Consider the following 15531-nt stretch of genomic DNA (forward strand, 5'->3'; position numbering starts at 1 on the left):
CATTTAAATTATGAGTGAACCTTGAGTACATCCACACTATCAGTATAAGTCGTAGTGATACTATAATATCACTATTTCATTAGTGATAAATTGCAACTTGCTGAATTGTACTCCACCCAACCATATTTCACACGTATTTTCTTTTTCTCAAAGTTTCAGTTTCACTCATAATACTATTAACACTATAATTTTTAAATCATTTTATTTTTTGATAATCTATTTTTCTCTAATACGTTGTGTTCCTTAATTAAAAAATAAAATAAAATTCTAAATAGACATTTATTCACCGGCCTAGAATCGAATCTCTTAAAATATGAGAAGAGGAACTCAAATATAAAAAATCAAAAGTTTTCTAGTTAGTCTAGCAAATTACTACTAATTCAACAAAACCAAATGAATCATAATACTCTATTTGTTGGTTGCATATACCATCAAATAATAATTGGAATTTAGCTTTTCCTATACAGGGGACCAAAAATTATAAATTTTGGGCTATATGTAAATGTCAGTCTACATGCTTATTGTCTCCCAAGGTCCCATTGCTAAGAAGTTGATTGTTCTTGTAGAATTAGTGTGCCAAATTCAATACTTATTTACATTTAAAAATTTCTTGAAATTCGGTTAAAAAACAGTTTATTTGAGAGATTTTTCGATGACTTATTTCTAAAGTATAAAAACTTATTTTCTATTGAAAATTATATATTATTTTTCAACAACTTAATTTTATTTAAAATAAAATTTCATTGGATTTAATAATCCTAACTAAAGGCTATTAGACGATAATAATCTCCACTGAGTTTATTGACATTGATGGTCACAAGTTTAAAAAATTAGCTCTCAGTGGTCTCGTTTAAAGAAACTTAACAAACTGTTAACTTTTTCCCGAATTTCAAAATGATTTTTAGAGCTTTTAATCCAAAGGAGAATACGAGTCACTTGATTTGAAAATTAGTTTCAAACAATGGGCCCACCTAAGATGAAAAAAAGGAAAAAAAATACTTATCATCGCTTGGGCCCACCTAAGCAAACAAGAAAAATAAAAATCAGGCAAGCAAACAGGTAGACTAGTTATTGAAAAACAGTTAAAGCAAACGGTTAATCTAATAAATTAACATGCGTATAGTAATCTGAAGTATAGTAATTTTGTATATAATTAGAGTAATAACTTTTTGGAAAAAAAGTTGATGTCTAATTCGAAAAACAACATGTGTAATAACTAATTATATATTTGATATAAATGAACATGGGTAAAGCTTCCTTGTTAGGTTATGTGTAGTGGAGGAGCTACAAAACGTGAGCGAATTTTGACACATGGCAAAAGGGGCGATATGTAGCCCCAGGGGCAGGGTCGGCCCTTGGGGGTGGCAGGGTGGCCGACAGCAACAGGCCCGAAATATTTTTTTTAACAAAAAATGTATTTTTATTAAAACAATATGTGTATTTAGTGTTTAAACTCAATTACATAACCACTAGCTTGGTCTAGTGGTAAAGATGTATTATTATTAACCAAAAGGTCATGGGTGCTAGTGTTTAAAACCCAACAAAATTATTATTTTACTTAAGGCCCAAAATAAATTTCGCCTTTGGCCCAAAAAAAAATTTGCGTTCTCGGAGCCGGTCATGCCCAGGGGGTGGTGTTGATGACCGTCGTTTGAGTCAATCAAAAACCTAGTTAAACTATATAGATAGGATAAGTAAGGTATCGTATCCACCAGGAGTATGTGGTCAATGTATTCGTGTAACAAATTTCTAATTATGAAGTGACTGGTTTTTAGTGCTGATCACACAAGCAATTAAGTTGAATTTAGAGAATTAAGCAAACAAACAAGTAAACGAGTTTCAATCAATTAACAAAGCAAATCACACCCGGAAATTCAAGTAAGCAACCTATAGTAATCTCATGCAACCTAACAGATTAATTATTACTGGTTAACTACAGACTGATCAATCAGACAAAACCTTAGACATCAATAATCGCTTTACACACGACACTGGTTATCAAACGGTCCTTGCCAGTGTGACTCAGTTAAGGGCAATTATATGTTTTATCGTATTCAATCTAATCAAACAATCATATGATCAATTATCTAGCAACTGGTAACAAATCGTTCAGACCAACGTAAACCTAAACCGACTGAACACACATAAATACTAAACATCAGTAATCATATATCAACCATAAAAAATTATACATAGTGTTCTTAATCACATGAGAAAAACTATAAAAGTTACAAACTATACATCCCGGGTATGATTCGGAGAAGACTAGTCGAGCATCGTAATCGATAGATCTTCAATTATGATGAGGAAGGCCATTAGGATTGATCAAGAGATGATTGGTAGCCCTGGAATTCACCCAAATCGCCTAATAGCTGCTGGAAGTCGTCCATACTGATTAGGGTTCGGAAAATAGAAGATATAGGTCAAAATCCGTTTTTTCACGTTTTTAAGACCATCGCGTATCGCGATGGCCATAGAACCTACCTGTCGCGTACCGCTACCTAAGAAAACCTCATATTTGGATTCCTCTCGTCGAGAAACCCAAAATTCATATATTATGGCTCCCGTAAATCATTTTCTATCTCAGGATATGCTCGTTTTACTTCAAGGTCGCATTTTGTCAACCCATCTTGTTCAGTTTTAGCATTGGCTTATGATTTCTTATCCATACTCTTCTCGAATCCTTGTAACACTTCCCAAGACATCAAATCAAGCTTCGGTCTTCCCGAGATATCATTCCATGCTCGTACAGGTCTCGCATTTAGTATCTTTAACGATCAATTACCTGAAATACAAAAGCACGTATGAAGTACCAAAGTTCTAACAATATACTCAATAAAACTACATAATTAATACACTAATATATATACAAAATACCCGACCATCAGGTGTTATAGCCCAAAAATCGCCCCTCCCCACCAAAAACTAATAGCCACGTTATCATCACTGTCACACCCCACTTTAGGGCCTAGGCGTGTGATCACAAGTTGGTACCTGTTTTGTAAATAAATCAGAGTTGCGGGTTTTATTCAGCGGAAGTGTTTAATAAAATATTATTACTTTGAAAACTTATTAAACTCTCAGGTTTAAATACCCGTTCGATGTTTCAAATACATTTCTTTCGAAAACATATTTCTTTTATAATATTTTGAAATAAAATATCAGAGCCATCAATCTTAGCGAATTAGGTATTTAATTATACCTTGGCTTTGATTAAGGATAAGTTTTGAAAACTTATTATATGAATATTGATTCAAGCAAACAAGATACTTAGTTGGAAAATATCAACAAATTATCCAAAACTGATACGGATAAGAAATGAAAAATACAAATAAGATAGGAGCGTCTTCCTATCCTTAAAATCTAACTTCGTGCAGATGTCCGATTGTCAATCTAACCAAGGATTATGTCAGCCTCGATTTGGTAAAGGAAAAGGATTTATGGGAACGTTTTTTTCTTCCAATTCCTATATCTAGCAATGAAAGTACATGCCAAACAAAAATGGAGGAAGATTCAGGTTCATTTGATTCTAACATTCCCCTAGCTCGGATTATTCAAAATCAAAATACGTATAGAGACGTATCAAGTAGATCCAAGAAACCAATGATGCCAAAGGAAAAAGAAGTAATGACTTATCCGGAAGAATATTCTCACGAACAAGAATATTTTAATTTTCCGGCAACTCAAGATCCTTACTTTGTTCACAATCAAAATGAAGAAACAATGAAGGAAATAGAGGTGGAAGAAAAAGAAAAGGAGACTATCAAGAAAGATAGCAAGATTAAGAAATTTATCATCCGTTGGAAGAAATAGAACATTAGTAAATGTAGAGAGTATAATTGTAACAAATAATATGCACTCTTGTAACTATAATAAGATGAATAAAAGATATGTTTTAAGTTCTTCGAATATTGGACTTATCTTTTAAAATTTTATTGTAGTATGTCAAGAGAAGAAAGTGCAAACTCTCACAACAGTCCTCCCAAGAAATCGGGAAACGAAGAAAACATTAATAATAAAGATAATGAAATTCCCGCCCAATATAAAGAGGGAATTCAAAAGATGATTAAGGAAGCTATGAAAGACTTTTCTACGAGTCAAAGTCGACCAAAATCTAACAAGAGGGGTCGAAGTAAATATGTTTCTTCAAGAAAGGAAGAAACTTGTGATAGCTCTACAGCTAATAATAACCCAAGGAACAAGAAAAGAAAGAAGAGAAAAATTCAAAAAGGATGTAACTTTAAGCACTTTAAAGTTTACAATCCTAAAGAATTTCATGGAGACTTGAATGGTATAGCCGCTATGAGATGGCTAGAAGAACAAGAATCAATCGTCACCATAAGCAAATATACTGGTGAGGAAGCTATCCAGTATTCTTCACAAATGTTCAAGGGAGAAGCTCTTGAATGGTGGAACACCCTAATTCAAAACAAGGGTCGAGAAACAATGTATAACTTAAGTTGGGAAACATTCAAAGGTCTCATATTAAAGAAATTTTGCCCAACTCATGAGATGGATCGAATTCAAACCGAGTTATGGAATCACAAGGTTATAGGCACAAATCTTAGGGAATATAACACTAAATTCCTAGAGTACTGCCGATTGGTTCCACATCTAGTAACTCCGGAATATAATAAAGTAACTCGCTATATATATGGGTTACCAAGAGAAATAAGAGACATGGTACAATCCCATATGCCTGAAACAGTTGATTCGGCTATGGAATTAGCCGGATACTTAATCAACAGTATGATAAGGAATCAAGAAGAAGAAAAGAAGGAAAACTCAGAAACCAAGAAAGCAAAAGATCCTGAGAAGTTAGGAAAAGAAGTAAGTACTCCCAAGTCAGCCTGTAAGACTTGTGGAAAGAAACATACTGGGAAGTGTCGACTAGAAAATTCAAACAATTGTGCATACTGCAAGAGAGCAGGACACACAATAGAAGAATGTCGTAAGAAGCTAGGACTATGTTTTACGTGTGGAGAAACGGGTCACTTTAAGACTGAATGCCCGAAAAGAAAAGCTAATCAAGATTAATGAATGACAAGATCATATCAAAGAAATGTCAAGATAGATTAGCTAACTTTTGTATATTAATTGTAACTCGTTCTTAAACGAGAAGTTTTGTAATCAAAGAAGGGTATTTAATTCCCTAAATTATAAATGAAATATTAGCATATAGATCGTGTTAATACACAAGAATGCTTATATTCATTACCTCTAAAGAACAATCAAGAGGTTCAATTATTGAAAAGTTCATGCAAAAGTTAGAACAAGAAAACGTTGAGAAAAGTTATCATCTAGGAGGATGATATACCAAACGTTAGAAAATATCTAAATATACAAGATCAGTATATTAATGAAAGAACTTCGTTATTGACCACAAGACATTTAAGCAATACAACTGATGGAATATTATTACCTACCTAGTAAGGTTGATCAAAAAGTCAAAGAAAAAGAGCTCGAAGATATTCAAGAAATACAATTGCTAAGTATAGCAAAGGTGAACAAGACAAAGTACAAAAGTACTGTTAGAATATACCGAACATCAATAATCAAGATCAAGGATAGAATGGATTCGATAGATTGAATCTAAATAACAACTTATTGGAATAGATTCGACAGACTGAATCGAAACAACAATGTAGTTAACATCAGTAAATGTTTAGAATACATAACGGTAAGGTAAATAGTTAAACACAACTGATCAATGTGTTTAGCAATTTATATTTACTAATGATATTCTGAATTATGGACTGGTTACATCATTCAAGGATGTAAGTTAACAATAAAATAAAGACCCTAGTCATTCTGCATACAGATTGCAACAACAAGAACCCGATTAGATAGAATCTAATCAACAATAGAAAAGTAAGAACCATTCACTCTTAAACCAATGAATCTCGAGGACGAGATTCATTCCAAGGTGGGGAGGATGTAACATCCCCGAAATTTTGATCCAAATTTGACAACTTAGGAAAGTTGAGGGATTAAAAGATAAGTAATGGAAAAATATTAAATAAAGGAATTATAAGAAAAATAAGGAAATAAAAATATTTCCTAAGTTAAGTTTACTTACATGAAAAGAAATTTCATCCCACACTGGAAGATGTAAGAAAGTGGAAGCATTCCACTAAGGTATAAATAAGGGAGATGGAATCCATCCCACATGGAAAGTGATAAAGAAATGGAAGCTCTTTATAAGGAAGAGATTTTCCATAGTTATATTCTTTTATGAATATCATGCACCAAGTGGTCCTAGCGGAGGGTGTGTAGCACCCGACGCGCACGAGCTTGGGCTCGGGCGAGGATGACGGCGATGGCGAAGGGCGTTGGGCGCATTGTGGCGCTTTGATGGCGCACTTTGCACTTCGCACGCTTTAAGAGCTGCCTTAGCATTTTTGGATAACGAGAATTAGACCATAAGTGATAAGCTGCAAAAGATGAAGGACCAAAAGTGAAAAATAATATCCATGAACCCATCGCGCTATGCGATGAGTCCAAGGAGACGGCCATCGCGTATCGCGATGGGCCACAATGACGCATCAACACGTGTCACACTCTGGTGAGACGTGGCAGCAGGCCAAGACACGTGGCAGAACGTGTCAGATCACGTGGCAGACGTGTCAGGCCACGTGGCGACACGTGGCAAGATCTCAGAAATATGGGTATCGCGATACGCGACGAAGGAAGAAAGGAGCCCATCGCGTATCGCGATGGGATCCAAAATTTTCTATAAATAGGGGGGTTGATCGGCTCATTTGTATGCACACCTACACTCTCTCTCTACCTCGGTTTGCGTGCCGAATATCGTTTTGCGTGCCACCGACTCGACAAATAACACATCGTAATCCGTACCATAAACCCGGCGTTTTCCTCGAAGTTCGTGCCACCCGAAAGTAACCCGACATTCCATCTTGAAGTACGTGCACGACCCGGCGACCGAACATTGCCTCGATTTGCGTGCCTAGAAAGGTGGATCAAGAACGCCTCGAGAAACATGCAGATAGAGTAGAAGTGCCGCCCGTATAAACTTAGGAAATCTAACTCCAAATACCCGTGCGAGGTAAGGGGTTCTGCCTAAGTTATTATTATTATAAATGACTTAAGACCATAGTCGAAGTTATAGCCAAACCTTGATTACAATTAAGTATAATATAACTTTTCTTAAGCAAAAGTTATAGTCAAAAATAGTATTTCTTTATGACTAAGAAATATAATACAAGAGATTATAATTATGAAATTAATGTTTCTTCTTGAAGAAGAAACTCAGAATAGACGTTTCTTCCTGAAGAAGAAACGTAGCATATAAATGATAAATAAAGAAAAGGACTAAAGGTCCAAATGTTTTCATCAAGGTTAAAGCTATACGAAATAGACTAAAGGTCTAAAGCTAGATCGTTGTCTAGTTATTTATACAAAGGTTATTCTCGTACTATAGGTCCGAGGTAACAAAACAAGAAGACAAGAATCAGAAAACAGGAATCAGTATCAGAAACTGATTATAAACAGACAAGGTGAATACGCCCCAAACCTTTTATACTGAGTCAGAATGTTTGCATAGGATTTACGAATCCTTAAAAACTTTGTGTACAATAATAAGAAACGGACACTCTGATTAAGAGTATACATGTGTCTGGATCCAAACATACATGGTGACTCGGCATTTTCCCGAGGCCATGCATATCATCAACATGCCTCTGAAGGTCTACGGGACTGTTCAGAGAAATGATATTGTGTATATAAGTAATTGTACATGGTACTTAGGGTAATTTGATCCCAATATAGTTGGGTGCCTAATGAGTAGTCATAAAGGTATTATTGTTGGTTTCACAAAGGTATTGAAAATGAGATTTTAGAGTCAGCGTTATTCACCAGCTTTGTGCTGACGTATTTTTCCCCCATGTTACAGGGAAACAAGAAAGGTTAGACTATACAAGCAAAGAGGAATAGAAGATTGGAGTTATAGTCATTAGATGCTATCTGATGGCTCGGATATTTTATTTCAAAATATTATAAAAGAATAAGTTTTCGAAAGAAATGTATTTGAAACATCGAACGGGTATTTAAACCTGAGAGTTTAATAAGTTTTCAAAGTAATAATATTTTATTAAAGACTTCCGCTGAAATAAAACCCGTAACTCTGATTTATTTACAAAACAGGTACCAACTTGTGGTCACACTCCTAGGCCCTAAAGTGGGGTGTGACAATCACCATAACACAAGCGGCATGTTTGTGTCGCCCCGCCCCTTGTCACCCATATTTATAACCCTAGTAGACATAACCTTAGTATTTGAATTATGTCATTGTTTATTGTATTTCATCTCTCTAATCGTGCTAGCTTGTTTTTCTATTTAATATGCCCGATTTTGATTTCGATTTTTCACGATGAACGAATACGTAGTTGAGCTCTAATTAAGGTTTAGAAATCACAACAATCCATTTGCCTTGTTAGGAAACCAGTTAAACTAACTACTAAAAAGAAGTGTGTAACAAAAACTGATATGTATGGTACACTTAAATGTAAAATAGTCGTAAATTATTATCAATATCCAACACATGTACCCTTACATTTGTAACTAAAATGAACATAAAAAAGTTGGAATCAATGTGATCATTCAATGAACAAGCCGGAGAGGACTAGGATCAACGGTGACATACGACAGAAGCTCCGAATCACGCTCGAATATATCCATTTCATCAGGACTCAATGTGACTATGGCTTCAACACCACCACCCTTGAGCGTTTCATTCAACGCCACACGCCTCGAATTTCCATTATTCAAAGCATAAAACCATATCGGCTTTCCCCATCCGAAATCCAACTCGTACATTCCACTGGTTAACAAGCTTGTAGCCAGCAAGCAATCACCTTCGGCTAGCAAATCAGCTAGTCGGTTTAATCCCCTCAACTGCTCATTATACGTCTCATGCCCCTTTACACCTTTCAAAGACTCGACGTAAACTGAGTTTATTTTCGCTATTGAATCTCTCATTCGACCCATCAGGGTTGGTAAATGTAAATCCAAGTTGCTACCTGCAGGGTTACAGATTGCGCCCACTGCATCGATAAGGTTTCCAATGGATTCTTCAGGAAACACAGGCGATGCCCTTTTTCGGAGATTCACCATTGTTATTAAAGCATGAGGTGTTTGAGGTCCAAATGGTCTTACTTTTGATGCAGCTTTGGCTGCAGCCTTCCAAATGACAGCAGTGGTGGCTTCCGCGCGAGTTGGAGGATGTGCTGAGCTAGCACTCGCAATTGGTTGCGCCTTGAGCAAAGACAAAGCCGTGGAATCGAACACAAATCTTTTCGTACTAAGAGTTTTAGTAGTCAATAGTAACTTTGGTAATGAGTATTCTAAACAAGGATTGTTGGGAAATATCTTAGAACCTACAAAACTTGGTGAGAATGTATTTGTAGAACCTCTTGCAGTTGCTGCCCATGCTTTCATAAACACATAATACGTATGCACGTCAAAGATCTTATGTGACGTGTTCGTGGAAATCCCGATCCCACCACATTTGAAAACGTTCATCTGAACAATACATCGATCTCAAGCTCTAGTTAGTTGTTTATTCAAGGATTTTTCTGATAGATTAGGTGGTTTAACAAAAAAAAAATGTGTTCTTAGGTGTTTGGCTATATTTTAAGTAATTTTAGGTAATTTGTTATCTCAGATAGTGGATTAGTGTTACACATAAGCCACTTTTCCAAGTGGCATCCATGTCGTCAATGTGAAAACTCAAAAATTTGGAAAGGTTGTGCACAATCAGATGACATGGACTGCCACTTGGAGATGTGACTTATGTTTAAGCTTAATCCGTTATTTGAAACAACAAATTATATAAAAGCATTTAAAATATAGTCATCCACCGAAAACCACTTTTGTCTTGTAAACCACCTAATCCAGCAAAAGAAAATCAAGATCTATATCTTAATCAACTAACATAACACTATATATGATAAATTATACGGCTAAAAATTACCTGAATACCCAGAATAAAATTTCCTTTTGAAGAGTCTGCAGTGCCAGGGCTTTCAGGCAACAACCCTCTCACTCTTTCATCATTTGGATCCCTTAGAAAATCATGGAGTGTTTGGTTGGCTAGAGCTTCCATGTAATAGACTCCTTCGTCGTTACACTCGATTTGCAAGTTGTCTTTAACTTTTCCAGCAATAGGATAGAATCTTGTTAGAGTCTCGGATAACGTCTTCTTTAGATGTTTCACTCTTGTGTTTACAACATCCATAATACTATCCTTGTCGGTATTAGGAATAAATAAGATGAAAGGGGTGTAGATATCACTCATAAACTGGTCTATAATGGAGAGGTTGAAGGTTCTTAGATCATGGGGAGTCGGAGAAGACGGTTTAATGATTTCTCTTGAAATTATATCAAGATCACTCTTCTTATTACTATCCGCCAACCTGCAATAAATCAGGGGAGACTTTGAGGGTGGGCAATGTGGGCGTCCAGCCAGGACATGTCTTTTTCGAGGGCACAAAAGTTTTAAAAAGTTCCCGATATGTATATATTTTTTTTCAAATACTCGAAATCTTGTATTTATTGCTATTCGGTATGTCATTAACTCATTACAATACCATGTTTTTGCTATATGTTATGTTTATTGCTATAACTTTAATCGTCCTTTAAAAATAATTAGTTTAATTATTTAGTTTGTTAAGATTTAAGGAGCATATTTTGTTCCAACTCGGCCGGGACATGTGAATTCTCTGATAATAATAATAGTAATAAAGCACAACACCTATGCATGAGATTAGATACGTGTTTAGATAACAAGATGATCAAATTAAGTTGTCATTTCTAACCTGTGAGCTGATTCAGTAGCATTTACGATTCTCGACGTGCTATAAAAATGTAACCCAGAATATATATACGAAGACTGCGTTTGATGATATTGTTGAGAGTTTAGGAAACGTTGCGTTGCTTTGTGGACCGGGAACAACCACTTCATAATCTTCATTATCGCTTGTTGATGATCATCAGCTTCACAGTAACATATTCTTTTAAAGGGATATGCTAAGCTGTTGTTAATTGACTTATACAAAAAATGAAATAGTATCAAGCATCTCTCTAGCATAACATTCACTTTATTGTGGATGATGATGGATGATAATTTGGAGTTGTATGAATAAAATATACATAGCTTGTTGTGAAGGCATCGTCTTTACAAATCTGCTGCTTATTTTATTAATACCAATATATTAATTTAATATCAATCATATAATAATTAATATTAACATTAATTTGTTCTAAGAATTAGACATTAGTCACCTGCATGGCATGTATAATAAATGTTCTCTAGTAGGATGGGTGGGCTGCTACTCCTTTATTTTATTTAATAATCTTATAATTTACCTAAAACTTTTTCCTTTTTTTTTGGTTAGGAAAGACTAATCAAAGGAAATTATTAGCAAAGAGAACACAACACATGAGGAAATGGTAAAGCACTATCTTCATCCAAGTGCTGAACACCAAAATACATAGGTCAAAAACAATAAAAATAAAAAACACCGATACAAATTACAAGTTAAAACATTTCCACTCTTCTCAAGTCATCGACGCGAATCTTGATATATTCTGAATCCACAAGAAACCAAGCACTTTTACTCTTTCCACCAACGTGCTCCTCGCCTTCCAAAGACACCAAATTGACACCAACATGATCCCATAAAAAAATTTCTCCATCTTTTTCCCAAACCTAGTATATTTGTACTGATCCAATATATCCCGAAAACCAAACGCGTAGATACTAAGTATCTTACACCATACGGGTATAATTTGCCACAACTCTTGAGCCAAACGCATAAATCACAGTTCACAAAGAGACGTTCGCTAGTTTCTTCAACATCATCGCAAATTGGACAAAAAAGGCTTTGAAATGTCCAGGTTCCTCCTCACCAAAACGATCCAATGTTCTTTCTAAAATTATTTTTGGCCAATTACAATTTGACAAACTCACTCATAAGATGCTCTTTTCATTTGTTTGTAAATTTTAAAATACAGTGTTTGATTAAATTAAGAATATATCGTTCAATATGCCTATTTTTATATACAGAACACACAAAATTTAAAATATAAAAATACCTCATGAACACACTTTTACACAAAGTTAATAACATAAAAACACACTACCAAAATCGATACACGGGTACATATATTTGAGTCAAAATTCTAAACAATATACGTTTTTAGGAAGTTAAAAATTTATCTCAAAAAATAAAATAAAAAATCTAAACTAAATATTGTCGGACTTTACCCTCGGAGTCCTTCCAGAAATTCTCAATGGATAAGGAAGACCCAAGGAGGGGGTTTGGAAATAGTTTTCAACCAGCACTTAACACGTCTCGATTATTACCTCATTAGCTGCGTCATTGACCCAAGCGCAAAGATAACTTATACATTACCCATAATTACCCATAACCCATTTTTTATACACCCATTCCCTGCTTCCTCTTTTATCCTCCACCGATGTGGGATCAATCACAACTTTCACTTTCTAAACTAGAATTTAGTTGAAGCAATTTGTGAGTGCTTAATTGCAGATTCTGATGTTTGTCTGCAACTTTCTAGTTGAACATCCTAAAACTAGGGTGTTAATTGGTTCGGTTTCGGTTTATTAGGGAAAATTTATTCGGTCATAACCGAAAACCGAACCAATTTCAGAAAGTTTGAAACTGAACCGAAAACCAAACCTGGACGGTTTCAACCGATAACCAAACCCAATTCGGTTTGGACGGAAAACTGAATATGTAATTCGGTTCAGTTTTAAGCGATTTTGGTTTGGTTTTCGGTTTAATTGGTCATAAACCGAGTAATGAACACCATATTATAAATGGCCAATGATTTGGATTCAGTTGTACTGCTAGTTGATCTTTAGCACCTGCATTACGTTAATATGAGATTCTGAGTAACGTTTATCATGACTTGAGGTTCTTGATGCTTATATGATCAAATTTTTCGACTTTATAAAGTTAGTTTACGCGTTGAACATCACTACATGTTACTTACCTCTTTTGCCCCCTGAAAATCGGATTAGTCAAAGATTTGTGATCTTAACTTTTAAGTGACGTTAATGGTTAATACTTAATAGCCTGCTCTGTGGCTTAGAATGTGTAATGGACTGTTCTTGCTGAAGTTATATGCTTCAGAATGTCATTAATTTTTGTATTATGATTTGAACGGTTAACAGGTAATATCTATACATATGAGATTAGTGATACAAGACTTACAAATGCATATCAATTTTAAACAACTTGTCGTGGTATGGTACGGTTTTGTGAACCTGAAGGTGTAATTTTTATGGTAAAGACGAGTTTGACATGTAGATACCTAAATAGCGGGCCGAAAAGTTACTGCTAATTGTGCATCGCAGATGGAACATGTACTAATTTACATCACAATGTTTTAACCATTTATAGTGTTTGCATACCAATTTATACAATTTATAAAATGTTTTGGTCACTTACATATCAGTGAAACAACACACAAAGGGTAAAAGAAAAACTAACAAACAACCAACCGAATTCCTAAGCAACACAAAGAAATAACAGCCCTGTTTGCAGTTGAAAATGTAAGTTAAACCTCATTTAATCAAATGTTCACACAATATTATTTGTATATGATTAATGCAACAGTAGCTGCATTTATAATTTTATATTACCAAAATATGCACCACAAATCAAGAGTTTTATCCACCAAAAACCAAAAGTCTAGTATTAGCAAACCAAACAACCAAACTAACCATATGGCGGCGGTGGGAAAAAAGGATCTTCGTTGTTCTGGTGAATCTGAAACAACTGTTTCGAGTACTTAACTGCCAGAGTCCTGCATAGTTTGACCCCCTTCGGGTCATATTCGTTCAGTTCTTCCAATGTTTTCTTAAGATCACCATCAGGATCTCCATCCATGAGAAATTCAGCCAGCTTACTAGCCCTTCAATATCACACATATTACAAATGAACATCATAATTTCACTAAATTTATATTTTTTTCTGTGAAAAGAAAAACTTACTTGGGAGCATCAGGCTGATTAAACCCTCGCTCGTATTGGTGTTTTGTTACTTTAGATTCTTTCTCATCGACTGTTTGTCGCCTATAAATAGCACAGACCGCACTCATACACAACTCGGGATCTTTACCAAAATCAGCTAACATATCTGCCTCAAGCTCCCACTTCAGATTCAGAAACTTTTTCCTACCAATAATATCTAAAGTTTCTTTATATTCATTTAACACATCTTCCGATTCATCAGCGCTGTCACCAGTTTCAGAATCATAAACCGAAACACTTTGAGAACTGTCAACAATAAACCCACCCAAACTTTCATCTTCACTCTCACACTCATCTAAAACATCATCATCATAATCATCATTATAATTATAAGTATTATTATTATTATTATTATTATTATTATAATTGTTATTGTTGCTGCTTCTGTTGTTGTTGTTCTTCTTTTTCTTCTTTTTATTAATATTAATATTATTATTATTAATATCATTATTATTATTATTATTGCTGCTACTATTATTATTATTATTATAATTATTATTGTTGCTGCTTCTGTTGTTGTTTTTATTCTTCTTCTTTTTATTAATATTAATATTAATATTATTATTATTATTATTATTATTATTATTATTATTATTGCTACTACTATTATTATTATAATTGTTATTGTTGCTGCTTCTGTTGTTGTTTTTCTTCTTCTTGTTTTTATTATTATTATTATTATTGCTACTACTATTATTATAATTGTTATTGTTGTTGCTTCTGTTGTTGTTCTTTTTATTGTTATTATTATTATTATTATTATTATTATCTTCTTTTTTACTTTTGGATTTTAATTTTCTCAACCTCCTTAGGCGCCTTCCACTTACATTTTCTTCAACTTCATCATCTGAATCTATCATAACCCAAGCAGTATGTTGTGTTCTGAGCGGCGCATTGCCATCATAACCGTCATCATCATCATCGCTAGTAATAATATTTGCAGCCCGCTTTCTTTTAGAACTCCCAGCATTCGATGAACGAACATTAAACTCACTCATATGTTCTTCATCAGTATGTTCAAGATCAATCTTTTCAATGTTATCCATGGAAGAACTTTCACTTTTGACATTTGGAATCTCGTTATCATTTACATCCTCGTCACTCAAATCGATAACATCATGAAAAGGGGTTTGAGCAACACCGGGAGTAGACGAGGAGACATTCTTGTTTGGGACCAATTAACATCCTCATTGAGATTGTTATCATTATCAACTGCAACCTTCTGAGTTGTTGTGATTTTCGCCTCGAGTTCTTGGTTCGTTTTCTTCAAATTATCAACTTCACTTTCCAGCATCAAACACCTCATTTCATACATTTTGTTCATTTCTTCCAAATCAAGACATCTTTTTCTATAACTCTCAAATTCCTTAGCAAAATTCGTCTCATAAGTCATCATTTTCATCAATCCGAAGTTTCTAATAGGTTCTTGCCACCATCAATATTTACAATCA

At 34.5% G+C, this 15531-nt stretch overlaps 1 protein-coding gene and 1 pseudogene across 1 annotated transcript; both read right to left on the minus strand.

Annotated features, from left to right (window-relative positions):
- Nucleotides 1–8606: 8606 nt before the first annotated feature.
- On the minus strand, nucleotides 8607–10981 carry LOC143626351 (epi-neemfruitin B 7-O-acetyltransferse L7AT-like). The gene is made up of 3 exons (XM_077096478.1): nucleotides 10836–10981; nucleotides 9992–10433; nucleotides 8607–9540 (listed from the first exon to the last, which is right to left on the minus strand). The coding sequence occupies exons 1-3, from the start codon at nucleotides 10979–10981 to the stop codon at nucleotides 8620–8622; spliced, it is 1509 nt and encodes a 502-aa protein (XP_076952593.1). The 3' UTR covers nucleotides 8607–8619.
- A 1297-nt stretch (nucleotides 10982–12278) lies between these two features.
- Nucleotides 12279–12420, minus strand: LOC143628934 (U4 spliceosomal RNA; annotated as a pseudogene).
- Nucleotides 12421–15531: the final 3111 nt, after the last annotated feature.

Source organism: Bidens hawaiensis, unplaced genomic scaffold (assembly GCF_021521415.1).
Source record: "Bidens hawaiensis isolate Kalapana, Puna unplaced genomic scaffold, B.hawaiensis_p1.1 tig00000458_1, whole genome shotgun sequence".
NCBI lineage: Eukaryota > Viridiplantae > Streptophyta > Magnoliopsida > Asterales > Asteraceae > Bidens > Bidens hawaiensis.

Bases quoted from the DNA above. Each gene is read 5' to 3' on its own strand.
- LOC143626351 (XM_077096478.1), bottom strand. From the start codon at position 10,981: ATGAAGTGGTTGTTCCCGGTCCACAAAGCAACGCAACGTTTCCTAAAC. The intron at 10,434-10,835 runs GTTAGAAATGAC...GATTTATTGCAG, and splicing joins GCTACTGAATCAGCTCACAG to GTTGGCGGATAGTAATAAGA. The intron at 9,541-9,991 runs GTAATTTTTAGC...TGTATTGTTCAG, and splicing joins ATTTTATTCTGGGTATTCAG to ATGAACGTTTTCAAATGTGG.